The following is a 23,067-nucleotide window of genomic DNA, read 5'->3' as shown; positions in this document are numbered from 1 at the left end:
GCTAAAAGCCCAGTTGTTATTTGTGGGGACTTGAAGGGGAGACAACTAAAAGGACAACTTGAGGGGCGCTTCTGGGTGCTAAGATAGTGTGTTTCTTGGTCCAGGCGCTGGTCACACAGGTGTGTTCAGTATGTGAAAATGCATTTAGCTATAAAATTATGAAACGTGCGCTTCTCTGCAAATGAATGTTATATTCTTCAAATATAAACACTCCTGTGAGAAATGAGAGACTCTTCCTGTGCCCCCATCACAGAAAAGCACAGCGTGGGGAGGTCAATCCTGAGACCAATGTCAGGAATATCAGCCATGGGTGGATTTTCGCTCTGGAGGTGAGATGCCCATGTTACATGCCATACACTTAGGTGTGTGGTGAAATGTGAATGGGGCACTTAAGGAGCCAGGGACACTTGGGGCTTTGATATCTGCTTTTGGCATAAACGTGTCAGAGATCTGGAGAGGCTCGAAGACTCTCAGCTTGTTTCTTCTTTAACTTTTTTTTTTTTTTTTTAACAGATAGAATTAGTGAGAGAGAGAGAGAGAGAGAAAGAGAGATGGGGAGAGACAGAGAGAAAGGTCTTCCTTCCGTTGGTTCACCCCTCCAACGGCCGCCACGGCCAGAGCTACGCTGATCCGGAGCCAGGTGCTTCTTCCTGGTCTCCCACATGGGTACAGGGCCCAAGCACTTGGGCCATCCTCCAATGCCCTCCCGGGCCACAGCACAGAGCTGGCCTGGAAGAGGAGCAACCAGCACTAGAACCTGGTGCCCATATGGGATGCCAGCGCCGCAGGCGGAAAATTAACCAAGTGAGCCATGGTGCCGCCCCTCTTCTTTAACTTTCTAAGGCTAAGAGAAAAGCAAGGTAAGAGCCTGGGAGAAGTCTACGTAGGTAAATATCTCACACAGAAGTTTGACTACAGTCAACCCTTTCCTGCTCAAGACAGTGTAAGTGTTTGTCAAGGTCACAGATGACTGTCCTGTCTTCAAGGTTTTACCTAAATAGGTTTTAATTTTAGTGACACACACATATGTCACCAAGTGTTGCAGAATAATTCAAATTAATCACAAGCAAGCTAGGGCAGATGCTAGAAACCACGGAAGAGATGGAAAAGCACCCTCACCCCAAAATGAAACATGGCCCCAACCACAGCACAGCGAGGCCTCTAAAAATAATCAGTGAACTCTGGCAGGGAACTCTCTTTCTCTTGCTTCTTCTGTTTTTTTTTTTTTTTTTTTCTTTTTTTGTCAGATAATTACACCCTCAACACTGTGTCTCTGAGACCTAGGGAAAGCCCCATTCAGGGATGCAGTTACAGGATGGTGAATTCTAAATCAGTTCTATTTTCAGATTGGTAAAAAACAGAAGAAATTGGGTTTAATTCCAGACCTGGTAAGAACTGGAAAACTTCCTACTATTAAGAATTGGGAAACTGGGGCCAGTATTGTGACAAAGCAGGTGAAGTTGTCACCTGCGACACTGGCATCCCACATGGGCACAGGTTCAGGACCCAGCTGTTCAATTTCTGATCCAGCTATCAGCTGGTGTGCCTGGGAAAGCAGAGGAGCATGTCCCAAGTACTTGAGCCCCTGCACTCACATGGAAGAAGAAGTCCCTGGCTCCAGGCTTTGGATCAGGCCATTGTAGCCATTTGGGGAGTGAACCGGTAGATGGAAGATCTCTCTTTCTCTCTCTCTGTCTTTCCCTCTTTCTCTTTCCCTCTCTCTCTCTCTACCTTTCAAATAAATAAATTAATCTTAAAATAAAAAAAGGGAAAACTGACCAAGAGCTATGGATACATCAATAATAACCTATTTATCAAAGTCCTTTCTCTCCTAGCCTCAAATATTAACACTAGATTTTATAAATGAAAACCAATGAATTCTAAATAGCCTTATAGGTCCTCTTTCTCCCTGTAACTTTGGGAAGATTATTCACCTTCTGGAAAATCTTTTTGGGGACCTCAGAGCTTGAATGTTAGACATGGTATTATCATGTGGCCCTTTGCCACAACTGGTAATGACGCCTCATGACTACATGCCTCCACTAAGAGCTCAGAGTTGAGAGAGCTTAGAAAAGAGGCCTGAGTTTCCAAGAGACTGGTTCTATCATTGTCAGGAAAGATGAATTTAGCAGAAATTCCTTAAGATTATCACAATTCTTTTTATTTTTCCCTTGATCAAATTCCTCAATCTACACTCAAGGAATTGTGATAATTCAGCTTCAGAAAGCACCGAGGAACCTAAAACAAAGATATGCCATGACAAGAATCACCACATTCGGTCCACCTTGGCCAAGAGGAGAACTGACAACATAAACATCTACGAATTTGTAAACGAACCAGAGGAGGAACACATGAAATGATATAAAGCCCTTGAATTTCAACAGCTTCACAAATCACTTGAAGGAAACCAACTAAAACAGTCATTATTAACACATGCAGATTAGGGACTATGGTACCAGACCAAGCGTTATATCTTGCAAAGTTATCTTCCCAGGGCTACCGTTAATTCAGCTCAGAAAGGAAGAAAAGAATACCAATTCAAATATTTTTTTTTCTATGAGTATGAGTATGTGTTAGGGAATGACTAGTAGGAAGCCTTTTACTTGTGGGCCAATAAGGTATTCTTTCTCTTGTTTACAAGACGGTGTCATTGTCTACCCAAGGACCTCTGCAAGCAGGAATAGCCACACACCTTTTTAAAGAGTCTTCCTGAGTCCTCACTGACTTGGACAAACCGAGGAATGATATTATTCAGGTAGATGTCACTCAGGGTGGTGTGGTCCCTGCTCTCTCGCTTCACTTGGTTTAAGAGGAGGTTCCAGCAGTTGACCGGAGAGAGAACATTCTGATCCTTCCTGCAGAGAAACAGCAAAGCAAAAAACATCAGTGATGGTAAGCAGCCAGGGCCAACAGCTACAGTTACAGTCCCCATCACAAAATCCCAGCAATCAAAGCAGAACCAGAAATAAAGGCCTCTTTCCTGAAAACTCAATGAACAACAGTGAGAAAAGAACAAGGAGGAGAGAGAGGGGGAGAACGAGGAAAAGGGTAGAGAAAGAGGGAAAAAGGGGAAGGAAGAAGAGAAGCAGGATTCTCTGTTGAGCAGCTATTGTGTTCTAGGCACTGGGTGAATTCTATGTGTGTATTATCTCATTTAACTTGATCATTTCATTACAGGCAAAGAACTTCCATTACAGCCATTTTACTGATTAGAAAACTGAGGCTCAAAGGATTTGTCACTTGCCCACAGCCAGTAAAGAGGAGTCAGGGACTAGAACCACAGCTCTGTACTGTCCAACTAGAATCTGTCTAGGCTGTCTAACTCAAAGTTAGACATAATTTTAGCCACTGAGCCATTTGGTTTTTCTCTAGAGTTACGAATGAAAGTTACAGAGATTTTATCTAGAGACAAAATCACCAGAGCACTACAGACTAAATCCCCACAAGTTATCCATTGTAGGAGTCGGTGGAGACGAACTTTGGAGCTATCTACCGTGAAAGTCCCTGCAAACTCTTCAATTCTATGAAAGAGGTGCTCATTTCATTGACTGAGTCATGATCTCATGTCCCACAAGCAAGAACACAAGCTGTATGTAAACATATAAATTACTACAGTGCCCACAGCTTGAATGGAGCAGTAAAGTGCTAACTCTAGATGTTCATCACTAGTGAAAACACTGTGATCCAAAGAATTATACATGACCAACTCAGTTCATAGCACTAATTTAAACCACAGAAAGTTCTGCACTTTGAATCCTTAAGGAGAGAAACAGAAAAATCTCTGGCAGTATAGTTTACGAACGAATACTGCCCACTTAGCACCTGGCTAGGCCCTTTACGCTGTTATTTAACATAAATTCCACAACTACCTGATGAGGGAGGTGTTATTAACCACATAGGGCAGATGAGGACGCTTAGTCCAAAGACAAAGGTTAGACACCTTGCTCAAGGTTACATCTCTAAAAAGCAGCAGCGCTGGAATTCAAAACAAAGTCTGTAATTACAAAGAAAGTATTCTCAAGCTCCACAAAAATAAACAAACAAATCACATTCTGTTCATGCTCTTTCCCTCATCCACCCTACAGGCAGTCTCTTGGTGCACACAAAGTGTACTGAGAGTAGCTTGATACTTGAATCAGCACTGCTTCCCTTCAGGGCTGAAGGCTGCCAGGCACCTGGGATTTGTAAAGTACGGAATCCAACTTCGAAGGGCTTTTCCAATTCTGCAGTAATAACTACCAACGATAACCATGCCACACTGACTTCAGCTTCAGAACACATCAGACCAGCAAAACAAACATGTGTCTAAGCAAAACCAAGGGATTGCTTCAGTGAGTATTAAAGTCCAAACTGAAACTATTCTTAGCCTGCCCCCTCACCCTCTGCTCCAGGCACTGCACTTCTGTAGCCATCATTGCTAACAGTCATGTGCCAAGTCCTGTGGTAGCATTAGGCCCACTCATCTTTTTGGGGAAATGAGATTTCTCTGAAAATATAAAAAGCATAGTTGTCGGGGAGAAAGACATATAATTAATCCAATCTTTTCAAAATGCTTAGCATCTGAAAAAGTGAGGAGCAGGAAATGATCCTAAATTCAAAATGATAAGAGATTTAAGCACATGTATTCAATGATATTTGATGTTTCCACTGCAAGAAGACTTCCAAATTGATTCCAAATCAATTTCACTTATGAAATCCTAAATAATCTAATTTTTATTCAAGTCAAATGATTTCTCTTGGCAAGATACTCAGACCCTCAAATAAGTATGGTATATTCAAGGCAATTATATTTGCTTTTTATTTTACTTTTTAAAGATTTATTTACTTACTTGAAAGTCAGAGTTATATAGAAAGAAGGAGAGGTAGGGGGCGAGAGACAGAGACACACAGAGAGAGAGAGAGAGACAGAGAGAGAGAGAGAGGTGTCTTCCATCCGCTGGTTCACTCCCCAATTGGCTGCAATGGCCAGAGCTGCGCCAATCCGAAGCCAGGAGCCAGGAGCCAGGAGCTTCTTCCAGGTCTCCCACGTGGTTGTAGGGGCCAAGCACTTGGACCATCATCTACTGCTTTCCCAGGCCATAGCAGGGAGCTGGATCAGAAGTAGAGCAGCCAGGACTCAAACTGGCACCCATATGGGATGCTGGCACTGTGGGCGGCGGCTTTACCCACTATGCCACAGCGCTGGCCCCTACATTTGCTTTTTAAAAGGGAAGATATTAGCAGTGATGGCTCAAGTAATGGGGTTCCTACTACCTGGATTGAGTTCCCAGCTCCCAGCTCCATGTTGGCCCAGCCCCTGCCATTTATTGTAGACATCTGGGGAGTGTATCTGTGAATGGGAGCTCTCTGTCTTTCTCTCATTCTCTCTGCCTCTCATATAAAAAATAACTTTTAAAGAATTATGAAAAAAAAAAAAGGAGGGGTAGATTTCTTAACACATTACATTTACAATTGTTTTCAATCTGCACCTTATTGGAGAGCATGATAGCGGTCTACGTTAGGTCTCTTCTACAGCATTTTACATACATGCAAAATAGTGTCACAACTCAATTCCACAAATGTATGAGCACTTATGTCTTAAACGAACAAGGTACAGTATTAAGTGCTTTAGTGATTAGAAAAGTGCCAGTGTCAGAGTATGGTATGAGAGACAAAGAAAGACCTGTAACAAGCAGAACTTTAATAGAGATATGAACAAAGGGCTAGCTAGTTCATGAATGCACACCACAGATCACAAGAGGAGGAAAAGCCAATCTAACACCATGGAAAAGGATTCAGAGCCTACATTTCAGGACAGCCTTTAAAGAAAGGATGAGTAAGCAAAGATGGTTTATCAAAAGAATGGGTGGAAGTGGGAATCTTTCAAACATAAAGGGGCTTATCAATTAAATTTTATTAAGGACTTTTAGGGTCCTATAAGTAATTTTATCACACATATTTATTTACATCCTTACAGCATGTAATTAGACAGCTATTATTATTGGTTTCAATAAGATTTATTTATTTATTTGTAAGGCAGTTAGAGAGAGAGACAGACACAGAGACAGACATAGAGTGTGAGATCTATATACTAGTTCACTCCCCAAACAGCTGCAATCGTCAGAGCTGGGCCAGGCCAAGGAGCCAGGAGCTTCTTCCAAGTCTCTCACATGGGTGCAGGGGCCCAAGCACTTGTGCCATCTACCACTGCTTTCCCAGATGCATTAGCAAGGAACTGGATCAGAAGTAGAGCAGCCAGGTCTCAAACCATTGTCCACAAGGGATACTGGTCCCACAGGGCAGCAGCTTTACCCACTACACTACAGCACACCAGCCTCGAGCAGCAGCTTTTAAATAGTGTTCTGTGTAACTCCAGAATTAACCACAATCCAGTTAAGATAATTGTAATATGTCCATTCATATGAGATTCCCCCATTCAAACTCAGGACTCAGTTTTCCAGCTTTAGACACTACCAGAATGTCTTATGCACTGCCAGGTGAGCTTTGTTGAACACAGGCTTTGAAATAAGGAGTCCCTGCATGCACTGGAACTTCTGAACAATGTGCTATTGAATAAAATGGATGTAGTTCTGCATAGGCTAATTTTTAAATCAAGTTCATGTGTGTGTCTTCACATAAAGCTGCACAGGTGAACACCTAACTTTACAGACAGCAGCCAGGTTCAAACACACGCCAGAGTTCAGGGGATTATGCTGTTTTATGGTAGAGAGGTGAGAATCAATGTATTCAACATCATACCACCTCATTATCAATTGTTTTAATGCTTATATATTTTAGGGCTTATCCAATTAATATTTATAGAAGAGAATGCAAATATCTGTTAGAAAATGTTAGTGATTCAACTTTTCAGCACAGCGTCCTTCTTTTTCAAGCATCTAAATCAATTCAAAACTATCTCAAGATGACAATAACCCTTCTGTGTGAATCAAGACTTCCTGAACCTGATATAAAACTGTAACTCTTACTCATAATTCAGATTTCAGTATTTTTAGTTCATAAACACAGCCTCATTTTCACATTGACTCTGTCATAAGTACTCTTCCTAAATTTGTATTCTAATAGTAGATTTACATCAATAAAACACTGCTTTGACCTGTTTCCCATATTGGGGTTCTCTGCAAGATTTTTACTCTAAAAGAAGAGTCTATGGCTTAAAAAAAAAAAACAAAAAACCACACACACACACACACAACAACATTAGAACCTGTTGCCTATTTTTTCTAGGGTTTCCTCATCTCCTGCTAGTCCCGAAGCTTTTTATACAGTATTTCTGCTCCTTTAAGTGCGTATGCTTTCTCAGACATATTCCTCCTTTCTACTGAGGTGTTTTAATGAATTCCTTGATTTATTTTTGGACAGAAGTGGGGCAGGAGAGGTGAAGGGAATGTGGGAAGGCAGGAATACAAATATACTGTACAGACAATTTTCCTAGCCAACACGAACAAAGATGAAACTCACTTCAGGCTGGAAAATAAGCAAGTCAACGAGACGTGATTTCATAGGGAGCACATGAAGGCTCTGCTAGAGTGGTTTCCTGCTCCAGCAGCTATGCAGCTTTATTTTATTTGGGGCTGCTGGAGCCAAGGGATCTCTGTTGGGTTAGGGGATTGAAGTTTGTCTTTATATCTTTTCCATCTATCATCTGTTTGCACAGTGTCTTTACTTTCCCCACCCCCAGAGCCTTAGGTTGTGTAATACTTGGACATTGAAAGAAAAGGGTCTGCATCCCTTAGGAATGTGCTGAACAGCTGCAAACCTCCTCAAACTCTAATCCCTAAAAAGCAGACAAAATATCCAGAAGTATTTTTCTTACTTAAAAAAATGTTTCAGGAGCAAGATCAAGAAAACATCATACTGTACTTGAGGGAGAATGACTCTTAGTCAAAAGAAAGGAGACCCAGAAAGTCACAAGCCAGCTGCATGTCTGCAAAGGAGATTCTCACTAAGATCGCACTGAGATAAATCTGCGCAGTGGAATCATTAGCTTCAAAGACATTAGCCCGGTTTTTATCCCTCAACTTAGACTATGAACTTTGCAACAAATGCTCTAAGGGATTTTTCTAAAATATCGAAGGTGAAAAGCCAGCCAGACACAGGTACAAGTTGACCTTCATCTTACACTCCCCACCCCCACCCCTCCCCTCTCTATTCGGTTTCAAATGTGGCTTCTACAAAATGGAAGCGTGTCCCACTGGTAGAAATCTAGTGTCCTGATCATCCTTAATGCATGATGGTAAAATTCTGGAAGCTCTCCTGGCCCAAGGTGCCATTTAATTAATAGTTGCCACGCTGATGGCTCTGCAGATATGATCATGGCACAAGCTTGGCATTACTGGAATGGCTTCTGCATTGCTAGTGTGAGGTGCGTTCCCTTTTTGGCCAGTAGTATCTTATTTACCCAACTCTTAGGGCGATTGTGTGGATGAGATGAAATGATGGGGCAAGAGAACTCCGCCAACAGTAAAGCACTATATAAATGTGAGGAAATATTATTATTTTTATTTCCAAACAAACTAGAACTCAGCTTTCATCAATTTCCAAAATGCTCCTCACCAAGCCCTGGGCCAGGGCCAAGAGCACAGCCTACTGAAAATGCACAGCCCTCCGTAAATGATGGCTGGGATAAGACAGCAGCAACAGGCAATTAACAGAGCAGCTGTAAGTCTCTGGGAAGACGTGAGGGAGATACCAACGGGAGAGCAGAATTCAATTTTCTACTGTCCTTTCCCTAAGGGACAAGAAGGAACGGTCAGTCCTGCATTCCACACTGGGCACTGTGTGCTGAGGTCGACAGGAAGGAATCCAAAGGGAACCCAGACTGCCAGACCCGGATGCTTCGGCAACTTCCACCAAGCCCCCACCCTCTGTCTCAGAATTCCTACCAAAGCTGCCAGTCTGTGCATAGAGATGGCAAATATCAGAACCTCTGGGAGAAACACCACTTGTAAAAATGGACATACCTGTGATGATAGAAAACACCTCAAATTAGCTAAATACAACCAGTAAATATTCCTGAGCATCACATTATGTGGAGGATAACAAAAATTAAGGTACATGCATGATAAAATGAATCATTTGGTGATGGCTGGACAAGAAACTAGTGACAAGAAGGAGCCTGGATTTTTTTTTTTTCTTTTTTAATCCTAAATTCCCTCCTGGAAACCTGATTAAAATGAAATGAACTGAGGCAGCCAAAGAGATTATTTTATTCAGATGAGTGTTATTAGCCTTTCTGGCTTATTTTCTCTATTATGCATTTTGCTGATGCTGACAGAAGCAGACGGGCCGGATAGAGAAGCAAAGCTGCAGCGGATTTATGGTCTGACAGTGCCATGCATAAAATCAGACCCTTGCTGACCCAGATAAGCCAGAGGATGGATTGGATTTGCTGGGGAAGGTGCTGAAAGAAAGAGGGGGAAAAAATTATCAAGGTGGCAACTGACTTGAAAAGATTCTGCCAGAAATGGTGGCTGCTGGTTGTGTGACCCAGTAGTACAGTGGCAGCCCAGAGGCACCTTTCAAAAGACAGGCAGGCAGGCAGGCAGGCAGGGGCCGGGCGCACTTCTTGGCTTATCCAGCTCTGGCCTCAGCTTTGCCCACAGTGAGATCAGAGCAGGAGAGTTCAGAGACAGAAAGAGTAAAATGCCCAAGGTAGAAATAATGTATTCTGTGTATGGAGAAATGAGTTCTCAACATTTCAGGGACAAGTTAGTGCCACAAAATTGTCTTCAGTGGCTGAGACAGATGATTAGAAAGGATTCGAGCAGTGGTATACCGATCTCCCTTAAAATAGTACAAATTGTCCCCTATAATCAGGTTAGGGGAAAGAGCTATATAGAAACAGGATTCTTGTGGCTCTGGATTAGTTCCATGGAGCTCAGCCACACCCTTGGAAGAATGGCATGCCCCAGAGCTGGGAATTTAGGAATCTGCTTTGAAGTTGAGAACTGGACTAGCACCGTGTCTGACATCTATTAAGTGCTTAATAACAATTTCCTAAGTGATTACAGGACCAAGGGTTTTCCCGGTTAGGTCAGAGAACTAGGAATTGCCTCTAAATATGAACAATTGTAGACCCTAATTGGAAATGTCTCTGTCAATATTGATGTCAAGTGTGAGAGTGTACGTTGCCTTCATATACCCCCATGGTGCCACACTCATGGGGGAGAGGAGGCACATCACATGAGAACAACATGGGGATCTACCCAATAACCCAATCTCTGCAGATCAGCTTTCTTGCCTAGATGTTGAACATTTTATTGTCCCAGGCTCCTTCTCTGATCTCCGCTTACCTCATTCATTCATTCAATGAATACTAACTGAACATCAACACTACGTGCCAGACACTGTTCTATGCACTCTAAATAAAAAGATCAACATCCTTGTTCCTGATCTGCTTCTCCCATGTTTGCACACTGCCTGGATTCAAGACACAGCTTTCCTCTCCTAGATGGTCCATCAAATGCAACCCAGGTCTTATCCCGGTCTTGCTGCTTATGTGTACAATGGCTTGGATAAACTCACTGACTTGGAGGATCTGCCTGCCCACCAGTCCTCTCTATGGCTCCTGCAGCTCTGGAACTCTCCCTTGTTTACACCCCATGTCTCAGCACTATCAGTCCCAGAACTGTGGGGAAGAATAAACAAAGAGGCTATCAAACCCTTCTTGTGTAATCAAGCCACAATCTAAGTGCTGGAGAACAAGGACAATATATTCTACCCCAACATGAACTAAGGGCCCCAAAAGTCACTATGGTGTTAAATAGTTCCTCTAAAAGCCACCCCCCATAGCTTGTGATCAATCACATCAAAAGGCTTGAGTTGTCTGACTTATTCAGTTAAACTGAAACATCATAGCAAGAGTAAAAGACATTAGAGAGATGTGATTGATGACCAAAGAACATAAAAGTTACATGTTTCTCACTTTTAAAAAGTTATAATCACCTACATTATATTGACACTTGGATCCACATATTCTATAGAAAAACTTATGAACAAATGTACAATTATATTTTCATTTTTTTTCTTCTCTAATTAAGATGTCACCAGAAATCCCACAAGTAATTATAGCACATGACAAACATACAGAGAGGAAAAAAAAATACACACAGATGTGTTAGCAGGTTTTTAAAATAAATGAGGCCTTGGAAGATGACTGAGGCAGACAGTCTGGCTCACCCCTGGTAATTCATTCTAGAGAAATAAATACCTGACTGTGCCAAAGTGGATGACGTCACTCAGAAATCCACACACTTATTTTCAAAGCCGTAACCACCCCCTTAGGAGCAGGCATCTCCCTGGCATCAGGCACAAGTGAAGAAGCTCGATCTACAGCCAGTAACTACTCCTGGCTGGCAAATAGCACTTAAGAATGCCAAGTACCAACAAGCCATTGTGAAGAAGAGGAGCCATGAGGGTATCTCCCCTTCCTGAATACGTGTTCCTGGGAAAATGAATCCCCTTACATGGTTCATGTTAATAACATGAAAAGTACAGTTTCTGTGAAACTACATGGCTAAATGGAATGACGTCAGCATAGTCATCAGGTCGGCCGCAGGCATCATTACCACCTCTCACATGCTACTCTGATATCTATCTTGCCTTTATTAGGAGGAGGTCTCTTAAGAACAGGGTAGATTTGGGAATAGTGAACACCTATCACTGAGAATGGGTGGCAACTTAATCAGCATGGACTAATAACAGATGTCACTGCCCTGGAAGTTCTATCAGCATTGAGCATAGTGAGACTACGATTCATTTAATAATAGCCTCCATCAATCATGCCCAATGAACGGCTGCAGTAGGTATCTTGTGCTCCCTGTCCGGGTGGCTGCTGAGTGACCAAATTGGTATGCCCAATGGCTAATGTGCTCTAAATTATAACATATTATTAACCAGGTTGATTATTGACAAAACTTTAAAGTGCTGGGTGGTATAAGAGATGACCTAGTCAATTTCCAGGTTAGTAGGTCAAATTATTGAGTTCAGGTCCTTAAGGAGTCCAGATGAACAATGAAAGGCCCATCCCGGCAATGTGATACTCTATGGAAAGCACTGTAAACTATGCTCAAGACCCAAATTTAGCTCTGTCACTTACTAGCCAGGTAACCTTGAGTAAGTCACAAATGTACTCTGGGCCTCAAAATTTCTGCATCTGTTTAAAAAAATAAAATGGAGATAGCAGCCCTGCTCTAATTCATGACTTTTATGAAAATCAAGTCAAACAAGGTGATGATCATAAAAAAAAAAAAACAAAAAAAAAAAACAACTTTGTAAACAGGAAAGTGTTGTACAACAAAAATCAGCAACATCATCATTTCTTGCCACTATAACAATTATTATTACTCAACAGCCCACATAATGAAATCACACCCACAAAACAAAGTGGTTAGAGTTATGTCTATCAAGACACGCATCTTAAAATTCCCACGTCTTATTCCCCAGTTTTACAGTGAACTTGTTTTATAAATTTCCTACTTCAGCAGTTCACTAAATAGGACTACATTTTGTTGCTATTAAGCTATCATCCAATTCTCTGGAAATTCCCTAACGCAGTGAATCTCCTGCCTGATGTAGCTGAGACTTCAAAGGAAAGACTTTCAAAGTGCAAAGAGAAAGCCAGAGGGTACAAAAAATAGAAGAGTGGAATTTCTGAGCTAGAAGGGACTTTCAAGATGGCCCAGAGCTGAGACCAAACCTATCATTTTCTCAGTGAGAAGTTAAGGCTCAGGGAGCCTGAGGTCACACAGATAGTGGCAGAGCATGGCAGGAACCCAGATCTCCTGACCAGCAACCGTTTTCTTATTTCATTGTGTTAGCTGCTCTATTTCAACCAAGAAGGCCTTAGCACTTAGAAAGGCCTGGTTCTGAATGGGTTAACAGTCAGTGCTCAGAGCCCCAGAGCAGAGCTATTCTAAGGCAACACATAACAGGAATACCAAGGGTCCATGAACCCAGAGGGAGCAAAACTACTGGTGCCTAACGGCGCCCGGAAAGCATGTTGACACACTGCATGTGGTTATACATGAAAGGCAAGTGAATAGGAAAAGCAGTTTTGAATCAGACCCCATTCTAATTTGGGACTGGCTCTGGGTACCTAGTAGAGGGTTGGGCCACACCCCAGCCATTGTAAAATGACCCTTCAGTGCCTTCCATTCTATCCTGTGGCCTCAGTTAACCCCTTTTCTGCCTTCATGGGGGCAATAACACACATTAGAGCATATGTGTGGTCTGAAGACTTGAACAGCTGGGTTCACAAGTCCACAAAAGAGCAGTTCCTGTAAGTGTGACTCTAGGACCCCAATCACCCTGCACCAGAATCCCCAGGAGTGCTGGCTTTCAACACGCATTCTGTGCTCCTCCAGCAGAGATTCCAGTTCACTAGGGGTGCAGCTATGATCAGGAATCTGCATTTTAAATAAGCATCCCCATATAAATAAGACCAAGTGTCTAGTAATAACAATAGACAGCATTAAAAAAGAGAGAATGATCCAACATGAGAAGCAGGCCACACAGCAGACTCACAGAATGACAAAAGCCCTAAATAGCACTCTGACCTCAGAATCAGCACTTCAGGCATTCCGATCTGGCTGAAAAGCCCCTAAGGGCATTTCAGGCGTGGAAAGCCAAGACACTGTGGCAAAAAATGATCTACATGAAGGATCTCTGTGAGTGAGATCCCAGTGGAAAGAAGGAGCCATCAAAGAAGGACGTATTTTTCTCTGAAGGGAGGAGAGAATGTCCACTTTGCTTATGGCCCTGTCTAAATAATGACAGCGTTTGTGAACTCAAGAGGCTTCCATAGCCTTGGCAGCTCATGACAAGAGCCTCAGGTGATCACTAACATCATAAATAAGGGTGTCAATTGTTAAATCAACATCAGGAGTCACTGTGCACTTACTCCACATGTAGGACCTCTGTCCTTAATGAGCTGTACTATGAGAATTAACAGTAAAATTTGTCTTCAAACAGTACTTTATTTTTTGTGTGTCTGCGAAGGTGCAAACTGTTGGAATCTTTACTTAGTATAGAGTTGATCTTCCGTATATAAAGATAATTTAAAATGAATCTTAATGAAGAATGGGATGGGAGAGGGAGGAAGAGGTGGGAAGGTTCGGGGGTGGGAGGGCGGGTATGGGGAGAAGAACTGCTATATTCCAAAAGCTGTACCTATGAAATTTATATTTATTAAATAAAAGCTTTCTAAAAAAAGCATCCCAAGTAATTTTATGCACACCAACATTTAAGAATTAATGCTTGGGTTGGCACAGTTGTTAAAGTAGCCATTTGGAGTGAACATATCCTATACTGGAGTGCCTGAGATGGGATCCCACCTCCACTTCTGACCTTGAACACCCTGGGGAGCAGCAGATGATGGCCCACATACTTGGGTCTCTGGCACCCACGTGAAGACCCAGAATGAGTTCCAGCCCTGGCTTTTGTGGGCACTTGGGGAGTGAACCAATGGAGGGAAGATCTTTCCCTTTGTGTCTCTCTGCCTTTTGAATAATAAAATGAAAGTAAATTTAGAAATTTTAAAAAGAATCAGTGCTCTTAAAGCAATGCTTTTCAACTTGTCAGATACAACCTACTAGTAGGATTGGGAAAAAAGTTTAACTTACAGGTCCTCTACTAGCATTTCTCAAAAAAAAAAATGAAAAACAGAATAACAGAACAAAGTGGAAAATAACAGAGCACATCATATAGAACAAAGATATGTATTGCTTAAATGTGGGTCTCATGTATCGAATAGCATAAATGCCTGCGTGTTTCCAGCTTGCAGTATAAAATATGGTGATTTTTAAAATATATACACACACAAAGTGGTGTATGATCAAAAAGTTGAAAAGTCATTACTCTAAAGCAAAGGTCCTAAATTTTGAATTTTACATACCCTAGTCCCATTTGAGAATCTAAAATTCTCCTCTAAGTACTGTCTTCTGAAGGAAGGGGGAGGGGAGAGAGAAAATGTATGTATATAAACACCACAATTTGCATATGAACCCTGGGGATCCTTGAACTTCTGGGAGCCTATCCCCTAAGGATTTCTCTTAAGGACGGTTCCTACAGTGTCTGGTCACAGTGAGCTCCCAATAATTACTGGACTGTGCCAAGTTTTGTACTAAGACTCAGTAAAAGACTGCCAGTATCCTCATTATGAACCTGTAAGATAAGTGGTCCCACCATGCTGATTCTCTTCCTCTTATAATCAGAGTAGAAACGCTAAAGTTAAACAATGTTCTACAGAACACAGGAGCAAGCTGTTGGCAAATTCCAAGAATGAGGATTCTGTAAGCAATGGTAGTGGGTAGATTGTCACTGCTTCCCAAGGAAAATACTCCTTGCCTACTGGAGTACTTACATATTCCCTGCAAGAGCAAGCAATGGGACTGCCCTCTTTGTACCTCCACTGACAGTCAATAGAGGAACATCTGTTTGATTCCCAAGTTGCTGATGTCTTTGACCTATTAATGTGCCACAAACACAAAGGCCCAGCTTCCCCTTCTCTGTATAACCGAAAAGACACAGATTTATTAGTTCTGGATGAAAGATTCAAAAAGGACATAGAGGGGTCAGCACTGTGACATAGTGGGTAAAGCCGCTACCAGCAGTGCTGGCATCCCATATGGGCGCTGGTTTGAGCCCCGGCTGCTCCACTTCTGATCCAGCTGTTTGCTATGGCCTGGGAAAGCTGTAGAAGATGGCCCAGATGCTTAGGTTCCTGCATCTGCGTGGGAGACCTGGAAGGAGCTCCTGGCTCCTGGCTTCAGATCAGTGCAGCTCTGGCCATTGCGGCCAGTTGGGGAGTAAACCAGCGGATGGAAGACCTCTCTCACTCTCTGCCTCTCCTTCTCTCTCTGTGTAACTCTGATTTTCAAATAAATGAACAAATCTTTTTTTTTTTTTTTGACAGAGTGGATAGTGAGAGAGAGACAGAGAGAAAGGTCTTCCTTTTTGCCATTGGTTCACTCTCCAATGGCCGCTGCGGCCAGCGCACTGCGACCAGTGCATCGCGCTGATCTGAAGCCAGGAGCCAGGTGCTTCTCCTGGTCTCCCATGCGGGTGCAGGGCCCAAAGACTTGGGCCATCCTCCACTGCACTCCCGGGCCATAGCAGAGAGCTGGCCTGGAAGAGGGCAACCGGGATAGAATCCGGCACCCCAACCGGGACTAGAACCCGGTGTGCCGGCGCCGCAAGGTGGAGGATTAGCCTGTTAAGCCATGGCGCCGGCCACAAATCTTAAAATATAAATAAATAAATTTTTTTTAAAAGGACATAGATGATTAGAAAAAGACCAACAACCCCAGCTTAGTTACCAACATGTTCCCTCTCAATGGTTAAGCCCATCAGCACATAGACAGTGAAAATGGAGTCAAAGATTTTAGACACCAGCCTTTGCCAAGTGAGCATACAGAGATGTGATAGAAAGCAGCAAGGTATTAAGGAGGAGGGTGGGGCAGGGGGAGATGGAAGAGTCAGGGATGAAGGATCAATGAGTAGACAGAGAATCAAACCCCACAACTTTTCTAAAATTTTCTTATGCCTTTCAGTAACTATGTTTTCATATGGTGGAAATTGGCACATCATCTAGGATGCTTTAGGCCCATCTGTTTTTTAACTTAAGCTGTAGGCAAGATTCAGAACAGCTGGAAGCAACAGCACTGACCAGGTTATATGTGTCTGGAGGAAAGAAATGAGTGTGTGGGATTTAGACAAAGAGGGTTAAATGAGGCAGAGAAGGGAAATCTGGAAACCATCCCCAGACAGAGAGGAGAAAATGGCCAGGTCAGAGTTCATGCAAAAGAACTATCAGGGGCCAAAGCATCTGAGTGAAGAAAGCCAAGGAGAAAAGGCAGGGGTGTCAGAACAGAGAGCAAGCAAACAGGCCAGCAAGTGGCCTAAAATGCTGCAAGTCTGGGTGTCAATGAGCAGAATGCTTCACCTTTAAGAGACCAGATGAAGATCATCCAAAGGTCCTACATCAAGCAGATTATATGAGCTGCTGGTACACAGTCTGCACAGTCACAACTGACAGCTGAGATGCACACTGGATTCTTGGTTTCATAAATGCAAAAGAGTTGATGATGAACAGTGGGGAGAACGTGGGAGAAGTAGCCTTAGGAAAAATTGGCAAGGGTTCTGATCTGTAATTGGGCTTGCCCAAAGTCAAGGATGGCCCAGGAATAGGGAGAAGTGTCCACAGGATGGTTCTTGATGCATGCTGTTTGCCTGTCCCTTGGCTCCAACATTCATTCCTGCTAAAGTCCTTACTTAATCTATGGATAAGCAGGCATCTCGCTCTTCTTGAGACTGTTCAATCACTAGTCGAAATGAAAGACTTGGCAATGAGAAATATCAATCAAGATCCCATTCTGGAGGGGAAAAAATGAATACAACCAGAAATAAGTAGACCAAATTGTATTTAAAATGAATAACACAACCTCAGTGAAGAGTCAGCCAACTAGTTTTTGAACAGTTTTGGGCCTCAAGACTGAAAACAAAAAGTACTATAAATCAGTATTAAAATCTAGTTAGTAGTCTTTTTCAGAGGTACAGGTTAGCAATTCTAAAACTAAATTCTGTATACTCTAAGACTAAACAAGTAAATGAATATATTATTGTAATAGCAGCCAGATTTCTTACTATTCAGAGAACAGAATTATAAATATGAAAAGGGGAGGAAATTGAATAAAACGTGATGTTGAGTTTGGACTGGAATTAAATTATTGCTGTGAATGTACAGTCTTTAGTACAGGTGAGTACAGACAGTCCCTAGCTTAACAGTATTTCAACTGAGGATTTTTTAACTTTATAATGGTGTGAAAGGGATAGGCCTTCAGTAGAAACCATCCTTGGAATTTTGTATTCTGGTCTTCTCCTGGGTTCGTGATATGTGACTGCCCAATGCTGGGCAGTAACAGGGAACCAGAGCAACCAGTTAGGCCCACAATCATGAAGGTAAACAACCGACACTCTACAGTGTGCTGTGTTCTTACGCTAAGGTGTTCAATAGGTTAAGTGTATTAAATGCATTTTCTTTCTTTCTTTCTTCCTTTTTTTTTTTTTAAAAGGTTTATTTATTTGAAAAACAGAGTTACAGAGAGAAATCTTCCATCTACTGGTTCAGTTCCTAAATGGCTGCAAAGGCTAGAGCTGGGCCAATCCAAAGCCAGGAGCCAGAAGCTTCTTCCAAGTCTCCCAGGTGGTTGCAGGGGACCAAGCACTTGAGCCATCTTTACTGCTTTCCCAAGCACATTAGCAGGGAACTGGATAGGAAGTGGAGCAGCCAGGACTTGAACTGGCACCGGTACAGAATGCTGGCGCTGCAGGTGGCTGCTTTACCTATTATGCCACAAAACACTGACCCCTATTAAAAGCATTTTCAACCTAACAATGGGCTTATCAGCACATCATTTCATCATAAGTTGAGCATATGTATATGGATAGAGAAATAAGAGAAAAGTATGTGTGTGTGTGTGTATGTGTTTATACATCCATCTACTCCTTCTGTCTTATGAGAAGGACTATAAATAACAGTAGTCCAGGAATTTAGCATCCACAGTTTCTAAAGAGCCTTCCCCACTAAAAGCAACCAGGGCTCTTTTGCAAGGAAAATGCAAGATGAGCGTGGAACATCTTGTGCCAGAAAGTAAGGATGTGCTCAAAGAAAATATGGGGCAATATAAATATTAAAATAAAGATGAAATAAATAATAAATAAGTTAAGGATCCACAAGTCTACAGTGATATAAACAACCAACCAGACCAGAAAATGTGAGCAGTGGAAAAATTCTTCCTTGTTACAATTCCAACAGGTAACTGTAGAAGGAAAGATGGAAACTGGATAAATGACCATCTGATAAATATTATAATAATTGGTTCAAGCAAGATTTTTTGAATTATTACTATTTTCTAAAGATTTATTTGAAAGACTGAGTTACAGAGAGAGAGGGAGAGAAAGAAAGCGATCTTCCATCCACTAGTTCACTCCCCAAATGGTTGCAATGGCCAGGAATGAACCAGGCAAAAGTCGGCTTCTTCCAGGTCTCCCACATGGGAAGCAGGAGCCCAGCCACTTGGATCATCTTCCCCTGCTTTCTAAGGTGCATTAACAGGGAGCTGGATTGGAAGTGGAGCAGCTGAGACATAAACTGCACCCTCATGGGATGCCAGTGTCGCATGTAGTGGCTTAACCTGTTGTGCCACAATGCCAGCCCCTCAAGCAAGAATTATTAATGGATGTTAAAACTAGTGAGCATAGGGGTTGAAGAATACTCATTATGTACATGCTCTCAGAGGATCTCTCCATAATATACATATGTATTATTTGCATTATATATGCATTTACAATATATGCATTAATTGTAAAGCACAGAACAGAATAACGTTATGGTCCAGAAATCTGGCAGATAGCACTTTAACCTGAAATACAAAGAAAGACTTGAAATCATTTCACATTAAAGGAGACTAAAGAGATAAGACAATTGATTGAACTGCATAATCTTGGACTTTCTTTTACCAATAAAGATATTTTTAAAATTGAAAAAATCTGAATGTTTATAGATTAGATAACATTATTGTATCAATTTTTATGTCCTCATTTTGATAACTGTACTGTGATTATGTAGCAGAACATCCTTATTTTTAGTAAATACGCACTTAAGTAGGTATAGATGCCTATGACTTAATCTCAAGTGTTTCAGAAAAACAAAATGTTTATGTGTGTGTTGCATATGGAAATAAAGAAGTATAAAGCAAATTAGTGATATGTTAATATTTTGGAACAACTTGGGTAAAATGGTATATGGACATTCTCTGTACTATTATAATTTTTCTGTAAGTTTAAAATTATGTCAACATAAAAACTTTGGAGGGAAATGAAATCTTTCTCCCTTCTCTCCTTTGGAAACTTACTGTGTGCTGCTTTGTGCCATCTTTTTCATATAAACCTTCTATATTCCACAAGACACCATGAGCCTCCTAAGAACAGAGGCGGGTCCTGCACCTCTTTGTGACCCCAGAACTTGCACTGAATCTGTTGATCATTGTTGATGATGGACATGAATCCAAGTATTTATAGGTGACTAAAAGAATAACTCAACAATTCTGTCCCTTGAATTTGATCTCTTACACTTTATCAAAACACATACACATACATACACAAAATATTTCCCACTTTAAATGGTAACCTCCATGAATGAGATTGGTGCTTTATTTGTCTGTGTATACAAGTATTTAATTCCTAACACAGCTCTTGGCATAGAATAAGTGTTCAATAAATGTTGAAATAAGTGAACCTCAATACAAAGATTGATGTTTACAAAAACATTCTATACTAATGGACAAAATAGCCAGGAGTGAACTCATTTTCCAGAAGTTGTAATAATACAAGGGTGTTCTTAGCCCCCAAAATAATCATAATTAGTGATTTAACAAAGATTTTCATTCAAGTCGGTTGTCTCTGGGCTAATTAGAGTGGCTCAAAAACATGCCTGGATCTCAAAAGTTCCTTAATCCCCTATTTGATTAAAGGCAAGAACCTTCCTTTTAAAAAGTCTTCTTTAATTTGGCACCAAGTCAGCCTACTAAAGATATATTATATATATATATGTATATATATATATATATATGGAAACATCATGACTTCCCCAACAATGTTGTAAAGTAGAAGTTTCCTAAGCAGTCATTATCTGGCTGGAAATAGCTATGTGCTTGGGGTCAGGGAGATGGGGTTGAAGAAGCAGCAGCACTGCTGTCTTTATAAGCTATGCTGTCTTCAACTGCCTCCAGCTGATGTATTAGAGACTTGGCAAAATCACCATTGAGAAAGTACAAGAATAAGATTAAAACCCGGTTGCCCCTCTTCCAGGCCAGCCCTCTGCTATGGCCCGGGAGTGCAGTGGAGGATGGCCCAAGCACCCTGCACCCACATGAGAGACCACCTGGCTCCTGGCTTCAGATCAGTGCGATGCGCTGGCCGCATAAGTACACCGGCCACGGCGGCCATTAGAGGGTGAACCAACGGCAAAAAGGAAGACCTTTCTTTCTGTCTCTCTCTCTCACTGTCCACTCTGCCTGTCAAAAATGAAAAATTTTTAAAAAAATTTAAAAAAAAGAATAAGATTAAAATCCAAGACAAAGTCCTTAACAACATCCCATTAACTGGTACTGGCAGGTATATCATAAGAATCTGAATCGCTTCAGAAGATACTAATGTGCGCTGGATTCCGCTGTAGGGAAGGGCTCATGTTTCCCTCCACTACCAGAGAAAACAGAAACAAGGAAGAGGCTGACCAACCCAGACCATGTATGTACAAGAGGGCAGGAAGTACATACACCTGAGGAGCTGAGGCTTCCCTAACCATGTCAGCCTTCTTCGTCTCCACCCACCCGACCCCCAACTCAATAGCCTGTGCTTTGTCTTCTAAGGAAATCCATCTGAAGCATCATTTCCACCTGTACACTGCAGAGTTGATTCTGTACAACTTCTTCCTTTTGCTAAATCCCCAAGATGCTGCCTATAAATTCAAAGAATTTCAAGCATCAACAGAAACCCCTCCCCCACCCATAGAACTTTAGTTATGAACATCTGTTGTTTACAAGGGTTCAGGCTGAGAGCTGCCAGACTCGTTCTGCAACCCCTACTTTAACGCAGAGGCTGCCAGAGAGGGATGTCTGAATTTCATGCAAGGATGCCCTGTCCTGACAGCTTAAGCAGAAATCGGCAAACACAGCTCAGCATCCTACCATGGAAGATAATCCTAGTTTGTTCGATTCATTTCTAATCCTGGTTCTTTAACCATCTGTACCCAAAATATGTTAAGAAGCAGAACTGTGCTGGTTGAGCCTCCCTGAATTTAAAGCCTGAGGGACAATGATAGTGGTGGAATACATGCAGGAGAGCAGAAAACACAACCCTGTTCCAAGTCTGAAAAACCCACCCCTACCGTTTCCTCCTTCTCCCCTAAATCCTTCGTTAACACTGAGCCTGTCCCACCTGACCGTTTCTCACAGTGTGTTACTTCAGTGCAGTGCGGGAATTAGATAGGAAAGTTTGTGCTTCAATGAACTGGGGGCCAAATCCAATTGAGAACCTAACTGTGCTTTTACCTCTTCCTGAGTCCCTCCTGAGCTCTCTACCAGTCCTCCCTTCCCAGTGACTACTGGAATCTGCTGTAAATGGAGTCCTATTTTTAGATTCATGTGCCCGTGTGCACATGTGTTCTTATTATTCTCTCAGCCTGCCTGATGTTTCCCATTTCAATTATGAAAGTCTGAGCAGCAGAGACTGTCTTTCCTTCTTATCTTGTAAACCCTTCCATTTAACACAGTCAACTCCCAGCAAGATGACATGGCTTGTGCTTTTAAAAGAGAACTGGATCAAAGTCAATTCATCTAATTGGCTGCGAATTCCTGAGAATTAAAGATTCCAAGCTCCAGCCACACATCGCTTCCTGTGTCTACTATGGAATTATTGTGGGGCTTATAGGAGCAGAGAAAATGATTGCTATCAGCTCCCCAAGCCCCAGCACCATTGTCAAGGGACATGATCACCAGTGGCTTTGGTCCATGGAGCTGAAAGCCTGAGGTGGCCTTCTGACATTCCAGGGCCAGATCCTGGGAGACACCGGAAACTTGCAGGAGTCTCCAACATGCTCATCAAAGCATGCTTTGCTTCTGACTCATCCTCTATCATTCCATACTCTAAAAGGGTGATATAAAGCTATTTAGGAAGAAGCACAGGAGCTTCCGTATGGCCTTATGAAACAAACAATGCAGTAAATGACAGTTTGTTATGCTCATGACTAAAGTTGATACTGCACTGCCCTGCTGGTCTCAATGACAGACATTGCAGGAGGCCAGGCTGCAACGGCCTTCTTTGTCCATCCAAGTCACAATGAGACCTGTAGGCTTTAACACTATACTCACCCTTATAGAAAACCCAACAATTAGGCAGTAGGGCTAATTATTGACGCCCAGAGTTCAAGGAAACCAGAGGATAGGTAGGTGTACGACAGATTTCCTCCTCTTGATGATGACAAGTCTGGATCTAAAAGCAACACACAGG

The 23,067-nt window shown here is 42.1% G+C and overlaps 1 protein-coding gene across 7 annotated transcripts in view; it reads right to left on the bottom strand.

Moving 5' to 3' along the window:
• Positions 1-23,067, bottom strand: part of SRGAP2 (SLIT-ROBO Rho GTPase activating protein 2) — a 279,652-nt gene that overhangs the window by 134,027 nt on the left and 122,558 nt on the right. For all 7 annotated transcript variants that reach the window (XM_062210229.1, XM_062210230.1, XM_062210231.1 and 4 more), the window contains exon 4: positions 2,693-2,855. In XM_062210229.1, the coding sequence (XP_062066213.1) occupies positions 2,693-2,855 (163 nt within the window). The remainder of the gene's footprint in view (positions 1-2,692; positions 2,856-23,067) is intronic.

Source organism: Lepus europaeus, chromosome 14 (assembly GCF_033115175.1).
Source record: "Lepus europaeus isolate LE1 chromosome 14, mLepTim1.pri, whole genome shotgun sequence".
NCBI classification, from domain to species: Eukaryota; Metazoa; Chordata; class Mammalia; order Lagomorpha; family Leporidae; genus Lepus; species Lepus europaeus.
The sequence above is the reverse complement of the archived record's forward strand: the minus strand, read 5'-3'. Positions and strand labels throughout refer to the sequence as shown.